This window comes from Anguilla anguilla, chromosome 1 (genome assembly GCF_013347855.1).
Source record: "Anguilla anguilla isolate fAngAng1 chromosome 1, fAngAng1.pri, whole genome shotgun sequence".
NCBI lineage: Eukaryota > Metazoa > Chordata > Actinopteri > Anguilliformes > Anguillidae > Anguilla > Anguilla anguilla.
In genome coordinates this window covers 10,817,275-10,842,821 of record NC_049201.1, presented here as the reverse complement: position 1 = coordinate 10,842,821, position 25,547 = coordinate 10,817,275, and the positions used below count along the sequence as shown (strand labels likewise).

At 39.2% G+C, this 25,547-nt stretch overlaps 1 protein-coding gene across 3 annotated transcripts; it reads right to left on the bottom strand.

Moving 5' to 3' along the window:
* clmn (calmin) lies at positions 1 to 22,932 on the bottom strand. Of its 3 annotated transcripts, XM_035379513.1 has the most exons (14): positions 22,536 to 22,932; positions 9,784 to 9,845; positions 8,760 to 8,855; positions 8,268 to 8,351; positions 8,093 to 8,185; positions 7,230 to 7,423; positions 6,610 to 6,803; positions 6,369 to 6,451; positions 4,972 to 6,271; positions 4,463 to 4,932; positions 3,617 to 3,795; positions 2,929 to 2,983; positions 2,593 to 2,651; positions 1 to 1,493 (listed from the first exon to the last, which is right to left on the bottom strand). In XM_035379513.1, the coding sequence occupies exons 1-14, from the start codon at positions 22,618 to 22,620 to the stop codon at positions 1,343 to 1,345; spliced, it is 3,105 nt and encodes a 1,034-aa protein (XP_035235404.1). In that variant the 5' UTR covers positions 22,621 to 22,932; the 3' UTR covers positions 1 to 1,342. The 3 variants fall into 3 exon arrangements, with proteins under 3 accessions (XP_035235404.1, XP_035235385.1, XP_035235395.1); XM_035379494.1 differs by having other exon boundaries at positions 4,463 to 6,271; positions 22,536 to 22,931; XM_035379504.1 differs by having other exon boundaries at positions 3,617 to 3,789; positions 4,463 to 6,271; positions 22,536 to 22,931.
* Positions 22,933 to 25,547: the final 2,615 nt, after the last annotated feature.

Here is a 25,547-nt window from a genome sequence, read left to right as displayed (position 1 = left end):
AAATGGCTTTGTCCCAGATGTTATGGCACTCACTGTGTGTGTGTATGTGTTTGTGCATGTACCCAAAACAACAATTGTGTTACAGACTGCATTGTACACACACACACACACACACACATTATCATGTGTATGCAACACACATACACAAACAGAGAGAACTGGAATATTGTACTTGTAGAAATATTCACCAAAGAGCTTTACATTATGCAAGCTGTAAACTATGACATTCAGATAACTGGAAACCTAAGTAAATCATATTTTACAAAGCCTTTAAATGAAGACAGATTTCAAAAAGGAATGTCAAAAAATATCATTTTCATGATAAGTGTACATTTCATTTCATACTCCTAAATATGCAAAGCACTGCTGAATCACACAGAGGGATTTATAAAATTGTATAGACATAGAAACATCATACTGAATTTAATAAAACATTCCAAACATCCATACCACACACTGTCAGCTTTACATATGTTCCATCAAGGTTAAAAATTCTGTTTTAGTTCTCTGTAAAATGTACAACAAAATATTAGTACACAAACTTAGTCACCCCTGACCCACTTTATCCAATATTAAAGTATATGTGAGAATTTATGGACCAAGTCAATTTTCAATTTTCAGCAAAGAAGGTCCAGCCTATCAGCTACCTGAATACTGTATCTTTGGCAGTTCATGTACTGTATTTTAAAAGTGCAATTGACACGCTGAAAGCCTCTGAGAATCCCATCTACAATAACAATAATTTCAGATGAGAGCACTTCATTGTGTGATAAAGGACTTTACTTTGTGGTATAAAGGGCACTACTCTGCCTACTGTGCCTCTGGCAAAAATTTATTTTAAAAAGGTTTTCACAAAAATCAAACCTACTTGTTTATAATAATGGCAGGAAAGTATGTTGCAAGAAAGGCAAGAAATGGGACAAATCTGCGTTATTCTCATTAAATTATACATATTTTTGGTGAGCAATAAAAATTATGTATATGTACTTTTAACCTTCAACGTCAACCTAAATATATAAAAATCCTGGTTGTGCACTGTACAATCCACTTGTATTGAGCCCTGTGTTTATCTTCTATACATCAGTGGGATATTACCATCAGAATCACATAAGTTACATTGTATTTTTACATTTGTACCATTATAATTCAAGCCACATAGGAAGCCGACATAAAGAACTATAAAAGCATTATAAATTATGTAGGAATTAAACAAGCCTTCATTTGCTGCTGACGCCCAATGCACTGTACTGACAACATGAGCAATGCTCACCAAGACAGTCCTTGCCTTTGTTAGGCTGGGGTAAGCTAGCACAAAGTTAGCCAGCTGGGTGTCAGAGGGTGATCACTCATCAAGATTAAGGAGAAGGTGTGGCAGTGTCTTCATATCCATCTGTGGCAGGACAAAAAAGCAGTAGAGGGCAATCCATAGGAAGAGAAGCCAATACAACTCAGCTGCCGTCACACCACATGCCACAGGGGACTTCCACTCTCTCCTGCAACAGAGACAAAATACACTTGAGCACAACTGCATTACAGCCAAGGTGCACCAATCCAGTGGGAATAACAAGTTAAAATAAGATTCATTCATACAGGGTCAACAACCTCATCAAAATAAAAACCAGAGAAAGTGATGATCTGCCCATAAAGGCACAAAGAAGCAATAAGGTAAAAGGTCACGACTCATTTCCCTGTGCATTTTACAAGCGGAGCGCAACACAAGAGAAACACAAGCTCATAATTGTTTGCACTTAATCCTTTAAAATTTACATTGGAATTAATACCAGTTTGTATCACTTGCAAGGTCACTGAATTGAAATCAATGTTCATGAAATTAAAAATGAAAGATTTGCTTAAATTGTTAGTCAAACATAAGGATACAAGGAATTGCTTTCAGATTGAATAAAGCCCATGGCTTCCCACTCAGCCATTTCCCGGTTGTTTACTGGAATACATTTAACCCTTCTTCTTAGGGACAGAAATAAACTTGCTCCACAGCTGCCCTCCAGGACTTGATTTGCCCATCATTTCCCTAAGCCGACCAATGATGTAAACATCTCTGGGCGACGAGATGGCGATCGTGTGCGGGAAGGAACACGTGCGCGAGGATGACTGGAAACGCCTGGGCACTAAGACTCATCATCGGTTGTTATGGCAACAGATGTAGAGGCCCCTCCCTGAGCCATCTGCACTGCTCGAGTGAGCAGAAGGCAGCCGGGTTCACACAGTGCGCGCTCAAACAAAGGGCTAGCTGAGAGCGGCCAGCCAGGTTAGCGATTTTGAATCATCACCCTGACCAGGAGGGTTAAACATCTGTCAACAGTTTAACAATTAAATCCTTAATTTGGGGTCATATTCTGTGCTGCTGTTCGTAGATTCTTATCATTCCTTTACAAATAGCCTGAACCCCTACATTCCTCTTATCCTCAAAGGTTACACATGCAGATAATGAAAATTCATCTGAAATGATGCATTGAAAAAAATGGCACAGGTGGTAAGAGAGTTCTGATTTCATTAAACTTGCACAGTGATAAAATGAATGCTTAAAAACTCATACAATAATCTTAATTTTAATATAACGCAATTCTTAGGTACCGTAAATCAGAGTTGATTTTGTGACTCCGCCCACTTTCATTGATCTCCTTGCCTTTGACCTAAAAAAACAACATGGGATATGAAAACTGCAGTACAGCTGATGAAGAATTCACAGGAAATGGGTAATTTGAATGGAAGTAATTAAAAATCAAATCATAATTTACAGGAACATTCTTTAGATAAATGTTTATAAATTAATAAATTAGCTATAAGTTACATGCATTCATACCTAGAAATGTTTGTGAAACATTTATACATTAGGTTTAATTGAATATCAATAATGTTTTTAGATGTGTTAATCTGCATCATATCAAGGTTTCTTTTTAAATCCTGTACCTTTAATCCATCTGATTGACTTTCACTTGTTGAGACTTCATTTTCTACCTTCCCTCTGTTGAAAACGAGAAGTTTATTTCATACCATGCAAAGCCATGTTCTCACATGCAGATAACAGACCTGTGCCTCCTGTTCTTATGCACAGAAATGATCATGAAGTTTCCTTAGACAAAGAACAGTTTAATTAAAATAAAGCTAACATAAAGTTAAATTCAGTGTGATCTAACCTCCTGATAGAATTTTAGTTATTTTGTATAAGACACGAGAACTCAATATAGAGGTTCTCCAGTCCTTGACACTAAATATTCACATCTCCTTTCCTACTGGCAATCTTGCAATCATTACAAAATGGAAATCCATATTGCCATGGACCATTCCATGGCAGGATCATGTGTCCAGCAGATCATGTGTCCAGCTGTGAATACCAGAGTGATGAACAAACACGCATTTGCCATAGTGAGAGTTTTCTCTAGATAAGACCCAACTTAAGAGATTGTAGCTTCCCTCTAAAGGGGAAAACCGCTGATAACCAAGAATAACTCGGTGATGCCAAAGCCAAAATAAACACATTCAGCTTTGTACATTTAAGGCAGTTGGTCTAAAACTGTAAGAGACTGTTCTGCAGTCAGATCAACCACAAAAACAAGAGTTTTCCCATGTGTAAAAGGCCCTAATAATAGAAGCGTACCTCAGTGTCTCTGTGTTGTTACTGGCAACAACAGGGTCCTCATCAGTCTTAATGAGCTCACAGAGTTCGCTTGCCATGTCCAGTTCTGTGCCACCAGAGTCCCCGACGTTGTTCCCCTGACGCTCATTCGAGCAAAGCATCTGGGAACTAGCATCTGGCCCCTCCTGCTTGCCCTGCTCCTTACACAAGAGTGAAAACAAAATCTCAGAAAAAGCTTGCCCAGTCTTGCAATACTCATGTGACCCAGACAGATGAAATCAACTCATACCTGAAACTGTGATATTATATTTAGTAACTCCTTCACACATGAATTTGAAGGACAACATTGTGCTATCTGCGCTTTATCATGTTCACAGCATCCTGATTCCTTAATCTAGTCAGTTTGTTTATTGAGATGTCATGGCCTTTAACAGGCCATGATGTAATTCTGGATTCATGATTTGGTACCACTGCCAATAAAACAACTATGAAATGAGGCCTCAATATGCAAACTGAATGTTCCAGGTTAAGGAGGTTTCATCAATGTTTTACATAGCTGTTTCTCCTTGAAATAATCAATTATTAATCATGAACTGAATCCAAGAGAGGACATCTTGTCCTGTGCATCAAATACATTAGTTTAACTGATCTGACACACCTCACAGAGTACATTATGCATAACAAATTACGGGAATAATGCAGAACAGACATTATTTTAATTAAGATGACGCCCTAAATGTCTGTAAAGAAGCATATTTATTAATAGTTTCAGCTTGTGTATGGGAAATGTCTCATCATAACGAAAATATTGTGTAGTCCAGACCACTTGCACACACTCATTTTATTCTTCCAGAAATATGAGATTACCTCTTCCTGATTGGAGTCTTCAGTGTTTTCTGCCAGGCTGTCCTCGAGCTCTAGCACACTGTCAGTGCCATGCAGACCCACTGGCTCGCTCTCGGGCCCTGTGTAACTGCTCTTTTCATCAGCGTCTTCAGCAGCATCATTAAGGTCATCTCCACTGTCAGGCCCCGCCATCCATGACAAGTATGCATGATCCTCAGTGCACTCCTCCGTGGGCCCCTCCGACTCTATGGGACTGTGCTGGGGGTCTGTGGTTGAATGAGAAGAGAATTCCTCAGCTGGTGTTTCGAGAGGGGGGACTGCCAGTGTTTCAATTACTTCAGGTGCGATGATGTCATGTTCCACACCCTCAGTCTCGTGTCTGACATCGGGTTCCCTGCCGCCTCTGTCACTACGCTCGTTGTCACCCGGTGCACAGGAAGTGTTATCATTCTTCCTGTCATCATTTGTTTCATCGAGCTTGTCTGTAGCACCACTGTTCTCTTCTGTGGGACTTCCCTCACAAGGGGCACCACTAGTCATTCCACAGAGTTCATTTGACTCCAAAATGCTTACATCGGCTTCCACAATTGGGCTGATGTCAGGAGAGCTGACAATCATTTCAGACAGCTGATCACTATCCAGTGTTGGTGTCTCTTGAGTCTGGGTTTTTTCCAGTCCGGATGGATCCTTGTCTTCTATTGGGTTCTGGTTTGTCGTATCAGTTAACTCTGCATCACCGCTGTACATGGAGTTTGAGGGAATTTCAGTGTGGTCCTGCTCCTCAAACTCAGGTGGTTCTACACAGATCTCAGGAGGGGTCTGCTTGAAGTGGTCCTCTGTCTTCAGCCCAGTACTGTCTTCTTGCTCCTCACAGATTGCATCTCTGAGCATTTTGTTCATTTCTGGAGAGAAATCTGGAGATGACTTCTTATCATCCACATGGTTCTGTGAAGTGGGTGTGTCCTCACATTCCAGTGCACCTTCAAGCCTATCGCCATCCTTGCTAAGAGAGTCATCTGCCTCTGGTCCAGAATGCTCTTGAGATGGCTCCCTAATACTGTTCTGTGACAAGGTAGTATGCTCGTCGACCTTGTGTAGAACATCCTCTTTGTTTTGTGCAACAGATGTTTCTTCCATTTGTTCCGACACTGAGCCAAGCCTATTAGCCGTCTGTTCTGGGCTGTCACCATTACCTGGTGATAACGGCTCAGCTGTTTCTTCATCATTCAGACCCATGATGTATTGATATGCATCCTCCTCCTCTGAGGGAATCTTGGACTTTGTCTGGAAGTTCTCCTCTGAGCTTTCAGAGAAGTTTCCCTCATCAATGAACAGATCAGTAAAGACCTGATCCTCTGTGGGGTTTCCATTTTCTGCCTGTGACTCTTGTTCACCATCAGAAGGCTTCTCTGGTGACCAGTCCTTCTGATCATATGGAAGCTCATTCTCATTCAGCGAACCATCACTCTGGCTCTCCACCAGCAACGAATCTGGCGAGTTGATTGAGTCCACAAAGGACAGCTGCGGGGAACTGGAGCTGGACACAGTGAAGGACACCTCCTTCCCCAGGTCCTGGGGTCGCTTCTGGGGCTCGCCTTCTGAGGTGAAGACAGAGTCAGATGAGTCCTCCAGTCCAGGAGCTAGCAAGGGGGAGGACGGCTGCTCTTTGTCCTCGGACACAGAGGAGATGAAGATCTTCGGCGGGGGCTGGACCCAGTCCTTTCTGACCACATAAGGCTTCCTTTGAACCCCATTGACCGGTGAGTCATTCACCGGGGCACTGAACTGTCTCGTTAACTTGCTTTTCTGAGCTTCAATATACATCTCTTCCTAAACAAGGAATTAGAAAAGATATTTGTAACTTACAATGTATGGGCACATCATCATTTAAAAGAGATATCATTTTGAATTGTTTAAAAGATCATACCTCATCAAATCCTGGGAAGTGCTCAAGGAACTGGGACACATACGTCATAATGGACTGTTCATCTGGAGCATTAATTGTGACATCTACAAAGAGAAAACTTTTTTTATTCACTGAAATTGCCGTTATCGAACCGGAATATTAGCACACATTAAGGTTTGATTACGATAATATTTCTAGACTTTCAGCAATTTGTTTATATTTACTGTTCAGATATAACTGAATATTCAATGAATGGCCATACCCTCAGGTTCCAGGAGTCGAGGTATACCAAGGCTGTAATGTGCCGTTCTGAAGGCATCTTCCAGGTTCTCCCTGGAGGACCTCAGTAGCGCTCTCCGCATGTCCACTAGGCTGGAGTCGATTGATTTTATGACCGCTAGGAATGCCAGACCACTCGTCCAGCTCTTCCCAAAGTCCTGGACGGCCACACCATATCTTAAAACGAGGGAAAGATTTCACATACTCTATAGTCACATTACTTTGTGCTCTAAAAACACACATTACCAATGCCTAACTCTTCTATTTTGGTTTTATTTTAAATACTTCACATGAAAACCACCATATCCCCCCCACACACACACCCAGGCAGTGCTTAGGACCAACATGCATTTCTGTGCTAAATGAAGATAATGCCATTACTACCCACTACACACCTCTATTTTGTTTTTCATGTTAACAATGTATTTTGGTTGTTTATCATCTATTCTTCTGCAACCTATTATTTCTGTTATTATATCGCATATTTTTTCTTATATAAGCTAGCCTTCAGTGACAGGCTAATTGTGCCACCCGCTCTTTCCCTGAAATAATTTGGGCATACACACGCATACCAATGAGACACAAAAAAAAAAACCCTCTCACTTTCTTGTGCGTCTCTGCACCCACTGCAGGAGCGTTTTGATGGGCCTCCCATGATCCCTCATGGCGATAGAGGGGTGTCTCTCAACTGAGGGTGTGCTGGAGTGGGACGTGTCAGAGTCGCTGCTGTTGGGAAGGGACGAGAGGCTGGAGGTAGACGGAAACTGGCTCCTGATGTTCCCTGTCAGCTCTTTTATCTGACAAGAACAGAAATGTCTGTTAACCACTGTACAGGGGTAATAACGTACAGCACTAACATGAATATAGGTGTTTGCACAATGCCCATATACTGAAGTTAATTTCATTAGGATACCCAAGGGATTATCTCTCATAGAGGCAAAATATGTCCAGTGAGCTACAGACTGCTTTATTCAGCCAAAATGAAGCAGGGGATACTTGTGGTTAGATAACCTCTTCAGACCATATGGAGCTACTAATGAAATCAATGTGTGGAAACAGGAGATTAGTCCCATAAGTGAAAATGTGTGCACTGTGATCTTTGCAAAATCCTCTGATTTCCCTGCTGGTCAGTGGGGTTTATGGACTGTGTGTGTGTGTGTCCCTGCTGCTTCACAGATGCATTAACAGCCACTGTACAACAAGCAGAGTTTGCTGTACAACCAGCCGGGCCGTCCTTGTTTGCTAAAATAGCATGGCGTGATCCCAAACCTGAATCCTGCTTGACGCGGTTATCGGGTATACTTGCTGTTTATTTGCAGCTACCAAAGGCTTTAGAGTACCTTCAGAGTTCTTTGGACACTAACCTCGGGAGGTGAAAAACATCTCTCTCCAGGGGGGAAAGGGGGGGGGGGCAACAAAGAAAGAAAGCACGAAAGCACAGCAGGGGGCATCGGTAAAGCATTTACCTGGAAAAATAGTATGATGTTCCAGATCAGGCCGAGAACGATGGAGGAGTTGCCATCAGCGACATCAGCAGCATCAATGCTCACCAGTTTCACCTGCGCCAGAGAACAGACCCATGCATTTACCCAGTGCTGTGTGTGTCCCATGCGTAACTTTTCATTCAAAGATGATACTCACATTCCTCTCCTCCAGGAAGGCCAGGACTTTGGCTATGTTGTTCAACCTGAAAATGCGATGCGATGATGGCTTGAATCCATGAAGCTGGAGAACATCAGCAACACACCATCAACACAAGCTTTGCTTTTTTTAAATGGCATTTACAGCAAATACACTATTTACAGTATTTAAAACATTGTTCACAGTATTGTATGTACTGCATGATAATTAAATCATTCAGATAAATTCCTAACCATGTGGCTATAGCAGAAGCCATGTTCTCTCAGAAGAATCAGTTTACTGAAAAACTAGGTTAACCAATCATAGAGTTCCAATCATAACAATAACAATGAGCATCCAATTTTCATAAATTACTATTTATGAAATTAATTAATGACATACATTAATTATTTTTTATAAGTTCTGTAAAAGATTTCTTTGCATTTTAGGCGGCCTGCATATTTAAAATACTGGAAAACCCTGTTCTAAATAAATAGGTTAGTGGAACCTCACCAATTTAGACCCAGAGAGTTCTTCTAGCAGAGCCATCAATATCCTACCATCCTGAATGTCTCTGAAGAGGTCATGAACTTCCAATGGAGGATTGCACTGAAAGAGAGACAACAGGGAAGCACTGGAATCTGTACATTGTACCCATGAATTATCTGACATCATACATGATAACCGAGGGCAGCAGCTACAGAAGCTTTGCTCAAATTCTGATAGAATTTAACACCCATATGAATTCTGTTTGTTGGTAAATTACATTTAAAATTCTTGGTGAAGAGCAGGACACACCAGCTTCCAAAAAGACAAAAAAGTACAAATGCGTAATTGTCAATTATTGGGTCAGAGTTCTGACTTACTGCCACGCGCTGTCTAACAGAGAGAGGCCCATTGTTATACAACAACAAATGTTTTATCAGTTCACTTGTCCTGCTCTTGATTTGTATTCTGAAGCACTCTAACCCTTTGAATAGTGTTTTTATCTTACAGTTGTCCCGAATACTGGAGTGACTGAGGAACATTGTCACTGAAAACAATGGTATACATCTAGAGTAATGAAACACTCACAATAAGTAGGACCTGCTGAACTCTGAAGTTATAAATGTATGCGTGAGATGAGGAAACTACTGTTTAATACAATAATGTTTGTTTCCAGTTACTACTAGACAGAAACTGACCTCTTCAACACAAAAGTAATAAAATGGCAACATTCTGCCAAGCCAACAGTTTTACCATCATGCATGTTTAATGTAATGCACTGCCAGCTCATTCATTATTTATACATGTGATAAAGGCCTACCATTCCAATTTGAATCTGTCATCTAGACTGACATGTGCATGTGAAAGTGTTGTGAGCATAAAGGTCCCAAATATTCCACACTGTCAAAGCTAAAAAAAAAAAGCAGAAAACAGGTCTTTGGAGAACCTTGCATTCATTCTCTACATGGGGGGTCGGGGCAGGGGTGCTGGGGAGGTTTTGAAGAGAAAACACCGGTCATGCTCACTTCAGCAGGTTTAAAGCAAGAGTTACCTTCTCCAAATGCAAATTCATCCATCTTGTGAAAGTCCTCTTCTGAACTACTTCCCTCTCGACTGTGGGGGGAGAAGAGGAAACGTACATTAATGTAAATTTCAAGGCCTTGAATAATACATGCGGTTGCAAAATCAATCTGCTGCCACGCTCCTGACAAGAGCACCCTCTCTGAGCCATTAATCAAGTTTACCCAAAAGCCAGGGCGCAATTCGAAACGCACCACGGCAACAAGAGGGGTGGGTGAAACAGAGGTAGAGAAACAATGAGAATCACATGGACTGGAGTGCTACAGTGAAAGGAGAAGACTCACAGACAGCAAGTCAAGTCTCTCCATCTAATAAACATTTACAGTACGTCCTCTGCTGGTCTTTTAATGCGCTTTACATCATGGGCAAGTTTTAATCAAGTAGCCTACTCATTCTGACCGACCTCTCCAGTGAGTGTTCGGAGAAATTTCGTTCATTTTTTAAACTGCTGTCTGTAACTTGGAAATAGCCTGTTTAAGCTCAACGTCAACACCATCAAGCCTATTTAATCAAACCACAGCTGTTAAGCCTCTCATTCTCAAGGAACACCAAATGGAACTCTCAACTACATTTGTGTGATTTAAATATAAGATGCCCAAATTAAGATTCCTTTTGTGCTTTTGTTGTTATTTCTGCTGTAGCCTTCAATTTTTTTGTATTTTATGCACATTATCCATTATTATCTTCTATCTTGTATTTTACAGATTTCAATTGCAACACAATAGATAGATGTATTCATTGCCTGACTCACTGTCTATTCTGCAACCACAGAATTGGGCTTAATTAGACAACAAACTATGAACAGTTTTTATTTAAATTTGTATGTTATTGACTGCACAAGTGCTATATATATATATATATATATATATATATAGTCTCACTATTTGTATCAATAGTAACCCCACAGAGCAGAACGCTATGTAACATTGTGATAATAAATCTCACTGATGAACTGGCTGCCTTCATAGCATTCCTCTCGTCTTATTTCTAGCGGAAAGTGAACTCGCGCCCGCCTGAGGATCCTCCCCCTGAAGTCTGTGTTTGTCTTAAAAGCTTTCATTCGAGAATCACATCTGGAATTAAATCTGGAACATGCTGGTGGGAGCGTGCCCCGTTGCAGGAGCGGTTGACGGATTGCCCCCTCAGACTGCTCCTCTGCAGTTAAATGTTTATCTGATTTTCTATGAGGCTCATTGAAATTCTAGACATGTAAACCCGCAAAGTAGCGCAAAAAGAGTATCCAGAGGGATGCCTTGAGTTCATCATTTTTGCCTTTCATTTATCATTCATACGAAAAAATTGCAGGTGCTGTTTACAGAAATATTGTAATGTCTGTCCTTACAGAAAGTGTGGCAAAGTGTCTCACAGGTAGGCCATGTATGCATTCACACAGTCATACACAACATATGAAACAAACACACAATTATACAAATTCAAACCGCCATGGTCATCAATGGTCTGCTGTTATTTTTGGCCAGGAGAATGAGCTTGTGACAAAAAACTGTAATAAAGCCAAGAATGCCACACTGTAAATAACTGTGCCCATGTGCGTAGTCATGACGACAATACAGTTTTTGGCCTGGGGTATGCCAAATAGAAACCAGATTGGTCCAACCAAAGCATGGAGAAAAGTACCTGAATAAAGGAAATTGCATTAATGAGTGTGGCCAAGACTGATTCTAACCTAGTTTACTTTCCGGGAGTATGTGCTTGTGTGTGTGTATGTGTGTGCGTATGTGTGTACGCATTTCCTTTTAGCTGCAAATGCACACAAACTGCAGGTTCCCGACTAACATGGTTGTTTGTTCATTCAAAATGCACAAAGTGTACAAAACATAAAACCTAATTTTAGCCATTTCTCTTTAATGACTGAACACACAAGAAATCAACATTTATTTAATAGTGAGGATGGTTGTCTGTGGCCATGGTTTAGATTTTTTGAAAAGACTTTTAAAAATATTGTTATAATCTTTCAACTCTGATGCTTCCAGAGATTGATCATTAAAAATTGAGAAGATCCTCACAAAAATCATCAATATTGCATAAGTTCTCTTCAAACCTTCTGAGATGTTTCTTCCATCCCACTCACATATAGCCAAGCTCTTTCATATAGCAGTAGCAAGGCTTACACCAAAGTGCATTTAGCTTCCATGTAGGCAATGTCTATTTAATGAGGACTTCTTTCCCAGCATTGAAACACAGAGCACCAGTGGCTATAAAAGCACAAAGAGACTCTGGCTCGCTCCGTGAGACAGCTTTATGCTCTCAGCTGTAACACAGGCGGTGCTGAGGCCTGCACAAAATTCTATGTGTGTGCAGAAGGAACAGCTTCTTTCCTTTTCGTTAAAAGGACTTCGTTTCAAATTTTTTTAAAAATTCTTGTTTGTAGTATTCAGCTGTTTTTGTTGTGCAAAAATGGGCCAAACTATTGCATCTGTGCACAGTTCATTATATTAAAACAAACAGCACATTCAAGCTTGACTTGGCAAGAGATGTTAAGTGTCACTGCAAATGAAGTACTGACATGCATTAGGCGGACCGTGAAAAAGACTACTTTCATTGGTTTTCGATTGTAATCAGAACATAAAAACTGTTCTGATTGGCTGTTTAACAAGGCAAGTTCTGCCATGTTCATATTACCCAACAAAAGCAAACAAGATCAGACAGGAGGGTGATACAGAGTGTGTAACACAATGAATCAAGTCAGTTTTCATACATGGCAAGAAGAAAATTTTCAAACCTAACCTCAAAACAGTTTTGAGATTGAGAAGTTGTTTCAAAGAATTCTATTAAATAGAACCAGTCACTTATCATTTTATAAGTTGAATGATGGTCACTATTAAAACCAGTACTTCAAACTTAAATGGCATGCACCTGACACAAAGTACAATAAGTACAATAATTGAATTATTTATTTTCAAAATATCACCTCTTGACAAAGACCATTTGATTTAACAGTTAGGCTACTTAATTATGAAGGGACTGTTTTGTTCATGTTCAATTGCATATGTTTTCACAACAGACAAATGCACACAACAGCATTATTTCAGTTTCACACAATGAAGATACTATCAAACACAAAAACAGATTCTTGAAAAACAGCTATATCAAAATAAATACATTTTCACAGAACTAATGAATGATAAAACTGTCAGATAGAGTTGCATCTGTGAATGAGCAGTATATCTGCTTTCTTATGCCACGGAAGCCTGTGTGAGAGAGGGCAGAGAACACACTGTTCTAATAACTTGTGTGCATTCCGGGTTTCATTTTCAGGCTGCTTTTCCCAAGAATTGGCCAAGAATGGAAGCATTTGACCTGTTAAAACAGCCCTACCAGACACCCATGTGAATATTTCTTTCTTTACCCAAACCCCCCCTTTGTCTTTGCCCGCCAGTGCTTGCTCTAGACAAACACAGAGGAGACTATGAGTAGTCACATGACCTTCATTTGCTTGACATGCAAAGAATGGTAAAGACTGCTGAGGCACATTAATACAATATGGAAATGCAGCCAAGGGGGAAAAACAGGAATTCAAGGTTTCATAGGTTCAGTTTCTAACCTTCCATAATCATAAAGACACTGGTAAAAGATGTAAAGATTAAATTAAATTCAATAGTGAATTCAACTATGCAAAGTCAAAAGGATTCAGCAGACACTGCAGTCATACAAAATAATTTCTGACTTCTGAGGGAACGGTCTTGCTACAAACACAAAAGGCATAATTTAGCAAAAATGAATAAAATAACAAATGTATGCCCTTTACAAATTTATGCCATCATTCTTGCATAGGATGTAAGGGAAAGTAACACGTGTACATGGTGCCACAGTGAATGCCAATTAAGAGGGCAGAGGAAGAAGAGGACTCCGTGGGCAGCTCTTATATAACAGCCTTCAAATCTGTTAGAATCTCCCACGCATTCGCTCCCCCATACTCTGAACAAAAATTGCCAACTCACTAAGACAAAAGGGAATAAAACTCTCGATTGTCTGTAACATATTTTATCCTGTATTAGATGAAGAGAAAACTTGTCAAGTTTGCCAGTGTGTACATTTAGCTTTGAATATGATATTACACAGCACTCAAATTACCATAATTTTAATCGCACAAATACCCTTAAAGATTCAAAGTTTCAACTATATGACCTCAATTATATTCTGAAGTGGGTGCCTAACATTCCTGCCCCAAACAAAAACATTTTTTTCTTGAAAAAATTCCAAAGGCAACAGATCATTCAAGGAAGTGATTCTGCCAAGCAGCGGGCAGGCCTCAGTGGTACCTTCTCTTTCCTGGGAACAGATTACAAAACAAATGTGTAGATTCCTGGCAGTGCAAACATGTTCACACATTGCCATAGAAACAGAACGGTCTGTCAGTAAAAAAACCTTACACTTGGAAGAAATAGGGTGATAAAAAGTATTCAATGAAGATAACCTATTTTGCCTCATGCAATACCTTATTTTTTGGTATAAAATGTTATTACAGTCAATCCACAGTAGGCCTCAAAAATAAAAATAAATTATTTTCTAATTTATCTAGCTAATAGTGCACTTAGTAAAATTCACTGCAAAAAAAAAAAAATAAATAAAATAATAATAATGAAATCTGTTTTAAAATTATGTTAATCTAGTCAAAGGATGGTCAGAGCAGCACTACTAAGATTGGGTACGGGTTCCAGGGATATCTGTAGACCTGTGATTCTTCCTGCAAACTAATTTAGTGGCAGAATATGAGTGCCACAAGTCACACGTCCTCATTCCTAACCCCATGCACCATAACAACGGTAAAACAACACCATCCTTCAGACATGCACAGGCTAACAGACTTCATAACTGATCAAAAAAAGAGACCATTTTAATCAGTATTTTACAAAAAAAAAACCCATCATTTTGTGTTTCTGATATTTTGGATCTATTTCAGATATGGGCACTAGCAGTTAGCCAAAAATTTGTTAGTAGCTGAACTTCTGTAGATTTTTATTTTTTTAGAAAATGAATGAATGTGTATTACCTCAATAAGGCAGTCCTTGTGCCGATACAATTTGAGGCATGAGATGTGACTGTTAAAATATATAGTACAGCACATTAGATATTTTTCTAGCATCCAAGACATAGCTCTACAGTATATGGCAGTGAAGCTTATTTGCATTCTTTTATTTTATTCACCTAAACCTTTTAAAATTAATAACAGGAGTAAAATCAATGAATCACCTTAGAGGCCTTCTTATATTATCCAGTATTCAATGAGAGGAAGAGCACTTAAGTTTATCTATTTCTCCATGAAAAAAAAATATTATAATGATTGCTTAATAACCGCAGTTATATCTAGTCTGAGCTCATTAAAAAGGCAACAGAATCTCAAATTCAGCTTCCCAAGGTGAATAACAGCTGCAAAGGGAAGCTGACACAGCAGTGTTTCTCCTTCATCCACATCTTCTCATATGTTTACAACAAGACAGGTACTCCACGGCCCAATGGCTGTGAATGGGACAAATGTGAAGCTCTCCTTTTCTAATTGAGTCAGGTCAAGAAGGGTAGAAAGAGAATATGGGAGCCATCTGTCAGCCCAGAGTGTCCAGTCTCCACAAGGAAGGAACATTACTTTGCCTGTGATCTTTTTCTTTCCAAAAATCAGGCTTGACCAACTGCAGTGTTTATTCATCACTGGCCCATTTCACATTGGGCTCGTTCATCCAGAAGTCATGATATAACAGCAGTGAAACTGGGGCATCGTCTTGATGGGTATTGAGGACACAGCCTACTCTGAAGCCATGGTCAGTATCATCACCACCGCTTCACATTAAACGTAATGGTGGTGCATTAAAAGATATAGGCACAGACAAAACCAATTACATAGGCTTGTTCAGACACATATATCTCGAGGTCAGGCGGTACATTTCTGTTAGGCTGTCTGTACTTTGCAATCGCTGGTACACATTGCAATCAGAAACATAATTAGCATAAATTGAATTCTAGGATACAAAAAGTCAATTCAGTTCAACGGCATGAAAAAGAAATAAATGATCCTGAGAACTGCTAAATATTCTACTGAACAGATATTTCTTCTGATATTTATTTTTCTGCTTTCATGTAGTTAAATGGCTCTTTGGTAGAAAGATGTAAGAGAGTAACCCTGAAACTTGTACCAGCACACTCCAAGGCTATAGGCTCAGGTACAGGCCTCAATGATATCACTGTATTATTACAGATTGTCAATTTCACAGGCTAAATCATTATAGGGAAGCACAGGTCAACCCATAAATTAAATGCAACTGAAGTGGTCACACATACCAAATGTACAAGATGTGTTTCTTTATTCAACTGCATGATTCATTTGTGGTAAAAACAGAAAATCCTGCCAAGCCAACAGTCATGTGCAAATAATAAAATATATTCTAATTATATTCTAATTACATAAAAATGGGACTAAGTTATGCAAAAGCTAAGAAGAATTATGAGCCAAAGCATTAAACTTGCTGACAGCTGATGCAGACTTTCAAATAAAAGCAAGGGGGTAATGAGTTTCAGACAAACATTTCAATTAAAGATTCCATTTTACACACTCCCGAATCATGCAAGATTTTTCTGCACAGGTTGAGGCAAAGCATGCGATTGATGATATATACACCATCTTTTTGGACTTAAATCCCAGTCTTGGTTTGTTCTGATGAGGCTGTCTGCTGTATTTGCTGGCCATCATGTCATCTCTGGTTCCAGCCCTGGCACAGCTTCTTTATCTGGGAAGTCTGTTATCAGACCTTGCTTGTTCTACTCACTCATTAACATTTCTCCATTTTACAACATAAATATCTGCGGGCTCTTCATGACATGATTATGTACATTCCTAAATCATCCCAGAAGGAGTGTTAATGTATCATTTAATCTCTCATCTCCTACATGCTGATTGTGTCTTTCCTAATAGAACTGTTTAGCCCATACTCGAAAATGTTGAGAATGCTCTCTTCTGAGGCAAGACAAGACTGTCAGACAATCCCTAATTTCATCATTTGGCAGATCACATTTTAATAACACAATGAGAGAAGGCAGTTTCTATTTTTAGGTTAGGCAGTAGTCACTTGGTTATTCATTTGGACTGTAAAGGACTGTTCAAATTGTTCTCCTCTCAGAAGAAGCAGTTGACTGAAATTATCCAGGGTCAGACTTGGCTACTATTTTTAAGACATTGCTCACATGGAGTGAAGGTTGGTAAACACAAGCATCCTGAAGGTTTTGCTAATTGAATGTTGAAGCTCCAACTGCTTGTTCCTATTGCCGGGCGATAAAAACACCAACATCTCAGCTAATAAAATAAACTCCACTTTAACCTCAGAACAATGCATTATCTCACCAACAATAACATCACACTCCCGGTACTGCATTACCAGCAATGTGAATTATGTTACTTTACTTTCATTACAGTTCAACAAGTAGAGATATATTTAGATTTTCTTATAAAGTGAAATCCCTTTTAACACTCACACCAGAACTAAACAAGAGCACACTAAACCCATTAAAATGGACTCTTAGACCAATGTAGATTATCCTCACAACAGTGTAGAGCAGCTAGTAAACTCCATGTGTTAATGCAAGAGCTATACAGTGATAACAGGGGGATGAGCAATGATGAAAGGCTCTGTTCAGACTCTATTTAATTTGCTTGGCACTGAGACAATACTGCCAGAATCATGCAATTTAAAAACCAAAAACTACGTCATCTGCCACTTTGGCGTGACTTCATCACAGATGATCTTGGAGTTGACGAAGCAGTGCTGATGTACCATAAATGTGCAGTGAAGTGAAGCCCTGACTAGTTAAAGTATCTTTACATTTAGAACCATTTCTAAGCAATGGTATCTCCTCTCTTCAGTATTTATTTATATATTTATGAGGTGTCATTACAATACACCCTTAAGGAACTGATCAAAAGGCAAGGCTAGAATGAAATTAAAGCTACAGGCCAGTGGTAAGTACAAGTATACAAGTACTGCATAAGTGCTTTGTAGATAATTTATTGAGATAGCTAAAACTGTCCGCTACATAAGCATACACCTAGCTAAAATGCTAAATTAAAAATATCCATAAAGCTGATATCCAGCTAAAATGTTTCATTTGATATTTGCGGTAATAAAGATGCAATTAAAAACTTGACCAGCTTAGCTACAGTACAAACGAGCAGGACAGGGTTTGCACAACTAATTCATTATTCAACACTGAGAGCACAGAAGCATTTCTAACTGTGACAACCTGATCAAAAACGGCCTCTCTATTGGCACCATTCCGCTTGAGCTCTGGGTTTGAGGATGTGGAATTGGTGTTGCTGTAACTGGAAGGTACAATGGCACTCACCCAGACTTGACAAAACCCCTATAACCTGAACTGAAGCATGACAGCGTATATGACTTGACTTCATAGTCATATGCTAAATCCCAAACCTTCAAAATAAAGAGACCAACCCACTTTTAATTATAATCAAGTAGCACGGCAGAAAATCTGCTCCCCTCGTACCAGAAAATCACCTACATTTTGGTAGCTTGGCAATGGGTGGTTGTTTTCATACTTTTCCCAAAAAGCAATGGATTCATTTCATTGGCTTTGAGAAAGAAGATATGCACAAATACAGCAAAACTGGCTGTACTCAATATACAAAGTCAAGTTAGAACGGACAAAATTATACCGTATAGAAAAATACTGCTCCTCAATCCCATCAAATTTTAACTACTAAATTTAGTCAGACTAGCCAAGCAGCTACACAGCTGTCAAAAATCAGCTGGTAATGAAGAGGCTTCAGTTTTATTAGTTTAATTTTTTTTCAGAATATACATTATATTTTTCTGATTCCAGTTGTGAGTTTCATTGTAAATACATGCCAAAATCACAACTTTACAAATGTTTAGTTAATGAATTATTAATCATAGTTGCGTGCTCCAAACCATTGATTTGACTGATATCAATAACTTTATACTGATGCTGTTTCAGATTGAGAACCCCTGAACCATTTCAACAAGTGGTCTTGGCATTTACTGCAGCACATACATTCTTGGCCTAAAAAAAACCAAAATGTAAAATCTTGGTTACCTGTGCACCTCAGGCTTGATTATTATAATCTTTTTTCACAGTACTCAAAAACTGAGCTAATTCTACATACATTTGTCAGTAAAGTGAATGCACATGTTATCTGGGCATTGATGTCAATGGCTTCCATTGCTGACCGGTATACCTCCGAGCATGATGGACTGCTAGCCTGGGAACTATATGGTTAAGCTGGTTTATATACGGTTTTGGCAGCAGGGACCTCCTGCTTGCAGCTGTATGCTCATTACACATAACCCATGTCAGGGAACGCAGGCACTCATGCATGCAAGAAAGCCCAAGCTAAATATAGCAGTACTACACCTATGGCTTCCTCCGGAGAGGCATGGCTTTCAGATTGGCTTTCTGGTGTTCCGAGCGGAAGGTAATCCTCAAGTAATGAGTGAGAGCAGTTGGTTTGAGCTCTCCTTACCCCCCAGGAAATTAAGACAATGCACATGACAGGACTTTTTTTTTACCCTTTTTTTAGTGAAATCTCACTCGTTTCACAGAGAGCTTTGCATAAAATGGTGAAACAAGGACGGACATTCATGTTATGTGACAGCGGCAAGTGCTAATTTGATTGCCTCTATGTCTCCACCGCTTTTCAAAAAGGAAAACTAGAAAATCTTGCACATGTTTAGGATAAGGTCAAATCTGTTAACTCAACATTGTTGCGTTTAGTAATATTACTCACAAAGCCTAGTACATCCATGGGCGATTTAACAATGTTTAAAGGAACAGACTTGACCTGCAGGAGGACCACTAAACATCTGCTTTAAGGGAAGCATCAAAGGGAAATTGAATTTATTAAGAAAGAAATGAACATCTGAGCTGGTTTACAAGTTGCCTGAGGAGGGAGTGAATGGAAGGGAGACCGCCATTATCCAGAGTCTTCCCCTAAAACACACTGGTGTGTGAAAACTGCAGCAGTGGGCTACAGCCCAAACTCAGATCATGTTTGCTCTGATATGGAATTGGCTGTTGTTCAAACAGATGAAAAGAACTGCACATTCAAACAAGTGTGTGCAGTTTGGCAAGCTCCTCAATCAGCACATTATACAAAATTCTGCTACACAACACAATATATTTTCACATCCTGCTTAAGAAGTCAAGTGTACAAAAGAAGAGCCACTGTCAATTCACTTTAATGTCTCTGACGTCTGTAACATCTGTAACGTCTGTAACGTCTGAATCATCAGCTCAAATACCTCACCAGAGGGCTCCTTAGTTAATGGTAAATATTCCACATTATGAGCATTTTTCTGCCTAAACTTTCTTACAAAGTATATGTACACATTCACTCACACAGACACAGACACAGACAGACACACAGACACACACACATACATACAACATATATATTTGGTGTTTTGGTTCACTGTATGGACCATGGTTGATCACATGATCAAGTCACAGATCTTGAGCTGATTTCAGACATTGTGAGCTGAAAACGGTCAAAAAGGTAGGCGAATTCCTCCATGCAACATTGATTCCGCCTGATCTTATCCATTCACCTTGAATCAGAATTACAACTAAGCTATTTAAAAAAAAAAAAAGTACTGACAGACATTCAGACAGCTACACATTTCCCCCTGATAACTCAGTCATGTGTAGAACACAAATTTTGAACTGGGCAGTGTATGATAATGGAAACTATTAAGAACAAATGGGATGTATTCAAAGGAGATGCAGTAAAGGGATTGCATACCTTGAGATAAATCCTCTTAGCTGGGATGAAACATTATTGGTAAAAAAAAAAAAAAAAAATTTTTAAACTGTAACACTGGAAAATACTAGTTTAGGGCAGGTCTATCCAGAACTGCACTTCCCTCTACCCACTGGAGTGGAGAGAATCCTGAATCAAAATTAGCTTTGGGGCTTTCATGAGTCTGTAATGTATCAGAATACAACACATTCAAATTCTAGCTATCAATTGTTAGGAACACTGAGCTTCTACTTAAAGGGGGACTGGTTATTTCCCAGACAGAAGACGACTGAGCATGGTAAAATATCCCACAATCAAGTTTGCATGAGACAAATTAACAAATGTAAATGATACCATTCACATTCAAATGCATTAATAGCAGTCACAAGTTCATGGTACACAATCTTACCAAATATAAAACTAAAACATTCAAATTATTCCTTAAAAATCTGCATGGGCTATTGCTCATGAGAGTTACAAGAACCAGTTCTGCGCCAGAGGTAATACTACAGCTTAGATGAGTGCTTGTGTCCTCAGAGTCTTGGTGTGTAGCCGTACTAGAATAACATGTTGTGAATGTGTGATTCTAATATTAATATAATCTCAATAGTGCAGGGTTCCATTTGACATGATGCATTCATTATGCAACACAGAGAGAGAGAGAGAGAGAGAGAGAGAGAGAGAGAGAGAGAGAGAGAGAGAGAGAGACTGCACTCATATGACAGAATGTTATATTTTACGAGAGTACTCTTAAAACGCCATTGCACATTTAAGGGTAGCTTCATTCAAACCACCCAAGCACAGCAAGCATGCCATGTGTATTGCACCTGTAGAAAAACACTGAAGTAATGCGCCCGCTTGCTATAGGCTACCACAGAGGCTTGTATGGGCTAGCGTAGTCTCTACGAAAGATGACAGCAAAGAGCTGCAGGCGTGAAAGCTTTCTTCTCTAAAATGTTGCAGCTCATGAATCCACAACAGAAAACTCATTATCGTAACTCATTGAATCAGTTACTTCCAGTTAAGTGCTTTGTTCCTGTTTATGCGTCAAATTGAATGGTGTAAATAACACCTGCATCATCACAACTTCTGAGTTGTTTAAATCACACGATGTGTTCTAATTAATCACAGTCAAAGCATTTTTCGATAACTCGTGTAGATATTGTAATTTTAATTAAGGCTTTATTTCAGTCTTTGGGGATTGTTTTTCCGATTCACGCTTGCTATCTGTGCGCCAGATACCATTAGCCTACGGGACACGACATTTCAAAGAGTAGGCTAAGTCTACGTTGCAATATCAACAGTTCTTTCTTGGATACCGTGTTGCAGTTCCATTGTTTTCAATATTCTTTATAGAAAGTTCAGTTGAACGTAATGTATTGAGTGGTATAAGCTACAGACACTAGCCTACAGCAGGTAGTGAGAAAAAAAGTTAAATCTTATGAGGCCAGCTACAAATGTTGCTTTTGTTCTCGTTGCGAATTTAAACTCCAGCCTGCTATTCACGGGTATGGGACACCACAACTCGCAGTCCTACCTGCTGCAACTAACGTATTCTATAGCTAAATACAGCTAGGGACCCCTTGATTTACAATACAATGCGCTTACAACGTTTTCCGCTGCGTACTATGGGGTAAACAACGTAACTGACTCGATGAATAAACCAACAGGATGTATACGACTATATCTCAGGCTACTCCACGAGTGAATTTACCTCCATTGCATTTACAATATCAAATATAAAGTGGAAATGTTTATATTCGCTTATTTTCATATGCGTATATGCTGTTTTAGTATCACATTCAACGAACTAAGTGAAGAGGATTTCAGTCAACGTTCAGCAGCTAATGCTTTCCAATAATGTGCACGAAATTGACCAAATATCATACTGTATGTTCGGTTACTATAGAAGGCTATTTCATGTGGAAGCCTTCCATTCCACCTACCTTGAAGATTCTGCACTCGAATGTCGCTGATCTGCCCGATAAATTCCTCACGTTCAAACCAGTCATCCCACTCGTGTCCTGCCATCTTCGGAAAGTTGCAGTCTGGACCTTATGACGAAAAATCTTCTGTCTGCAAGCGTTTTGAGTTTTGAGGCTACCTAGCGGTGTCCTATAACAGGAAGCCTACAACGGTAGCCATGAGCTACAGACAGGCTAGACCTTAATCTGAACGAGTGCTTCCCAGAGAGGATGGTTTCTGGTTTCTAGCTGTGCATTGTAATCGTGAAGTTTTCCCCGTGACGTAGAAAGCAACTACAACGTTGGAGGAAAAAAAGAGAGAATAACACAGAGGGAGAGGAGGAGGGAGGGACACGTACACAAGCACCTGGTTAATATTTTCAGGGAAGGCTGTACACGCCCACTATCCCTATACTGTAACGAGACATTCGGTCTCCAGGAAGAAAGGGATGGAGCGGTCGCCTATCTGAATGCAGGGTATCCTCCGTATGCATTTCCCCCCCACAATTTATTGTATTGTATATGTTGCCTCTATCCTCCCGACTGATTTAATTCAAGATGGACCGCTTAGCACGCAACTGTATCCTACTAGTAAGGATGGAACGTTCCTATGACTTCACGTGCTCCTAACGTCCCTGCTTTAGAGGAAATGTGGGACAGGTTCATGGCAGCCATAGCCACATCTTAAACCCTTTTTTTAGGATAGCCTGTAGACTTTTGAATGTTATGTCCTTGATTAGAACTAGTTATGCACAATTAAAAATTGGCCGTGTCTAGTTAAGTGTAAATGTACCTACTTGTCTGTAGCATTTCCATTGATGCTTTCGGACTTAGAACTGTGAGTCTGCGTTTTACACAGTCAAAGGTTACTGAAAAACCGAATTGCTCGACCGAATAGCAAAAGGGTTTGCTCTGCTCCTTTCCTACTGAGAAAGTAAGATTTTTGTTCTTGTGCAAAGCAGTCATGTGAAGGATTCCCATTAGGTGAACAGTCCACCAAAAGAGGCACCTGTAGCTGCAATCCTGTTTACTAGACTTCAAATTATTTGAATAAGTGGACTGACTGTATGATGGTATAATATTCATTTGTATTGAGTTAATGATCTATTAAGAAGAACATTTTCATAGAGAAAAAAATATATTTATTTTATATATATTTATATATTTAACTCATAGTAATACGAGTTAACTCCCTCACCAAAGCATGAATTGTGCCCTTAGAAAATGTATTACTGAAAATTGTTTTAATCATTTTCCTTTTAATCACAATTATCAAAAACATGGTGAGTAGTGGTTAACACAGGTAGGCTATTAATACTTTTATCTACGGTGTGCTTTGATCAAGCTTAACCTTGGGGACTAGACATGGGAAGCAAGAGAATGAGATTATGAAAATGTATCTAAAAATACCCTGTAAAAGCTGGTGTCCAAAAGCAGTAGGCCACAGTTGGCTTGAGAGCTGCATTTACATTTTCTAAATAACCTGTGCCATAGTACTGACACATGATTGTGGACATGCAAAGATGGAATGAGGAAACTGCAAGAGCAAAAGGAGTATCCAGAGATTTGTTTTATTCTATAATTCAATTGGCTAGATTTGTGGCCAATAATGTGTAAAAAGAAAAAAAAGTTAAAACCAGGTACATAAACATTTTATTTTGGCTGCAGATGACTCACCTGCTCATAAATACTCTATTGTAATGCAAATTAAACAGTGCACAAGTGGGCAATGAGCACCTGTTCATGGTGAGTATTGTTTACAGATGGATGTTTGCCTTCTGTTGGTTCAGCACCGGCCATATTACATTACAACACTTGAAACCTGTAAAATAAATATAATACTAGATGTCCACATATAAGAATAACAATGAAGACCAAGCACACAGACATTGGTAAGCCTTGGCTAGAACCAAACCAGAGCCACTTATTACTGGCCGTCATCTTAGAAAACTTATGACCATGTGAAGTATTTCATTAATGTTTTTACACTGCTTGCATAAATGTTGTAAATGAATGAAATAAACACTATTTAAATATACTAAGTCTACACAACCAGAGAAAGAAAGTTATTTTAATTGTTATTTTAAGAGGGACTAATAAGGCTAATAGGGTATGCTTCATTAAAAAAAGCAAAAACATATAAACACAAAACAATGAAAAACGTAGTGCCTAACAGCATAACAGAAAATAGTTCCATTAAAAAACTTTGAATGTAGCCTAACAGATCTATAAAAGCATCATTACCTTGCATCATAGTTCTTTTTTATGTGATAATGGATAATAAGCAATAAGTGCAATGATAACTTGCATCATATTTCCATATTCTTAGGGAATAACAATGAAATTGTACAATTAAAAAATGTACTTAGGGTTCATGAGCAGAGACTAAGAATGGGACTAAATCCTGGGACCCATTCATGATTGAATGGGTGTATTTTTTGTCTGCATCAAAATATGTTGAATGCTACTGTAGCTCTGACAATCCATCTCTAAGGGGGCAGCGGAAAGCGGGACAAAGTAAAACTGGGAATATATAGCAGCAGAGAAGATGGATAGCTATCTAACCAGCCGTTGATCTGCTGTTGCTAATCAAGAGGCATCATTCAGGGACAGAAGGTCTGATGATGGACAGAAGGTAGGACTGAGCTGTCTTTCACTGCCTACTTAGCTAGCAACTGGGACTTTGAATTGGATCCAAGCAGCTTTTAAAAGTCAGCAAAGAAATATAAGGAGAGGTGAGACATGTATATTTTTTTGTTTTAATGCAAATTTAGTTAAATCAAAAGCATATTTCATCAAGTAAGAAAAGACAGTGCCATGCATTGTATCTACAGATGTCATCTGTAAAGAACGTCTAGAAGGAAATCATTCATAGGATACCAGTCAAGGTGTTTGCAGAGGAAAGTATCAAAATTTGTCCTCACAAAATTGTTTGGGGTCAAGCATAGTGTACCCAGCCATGCAGAAACAAGAAACACCTGTTACTGTAAATGT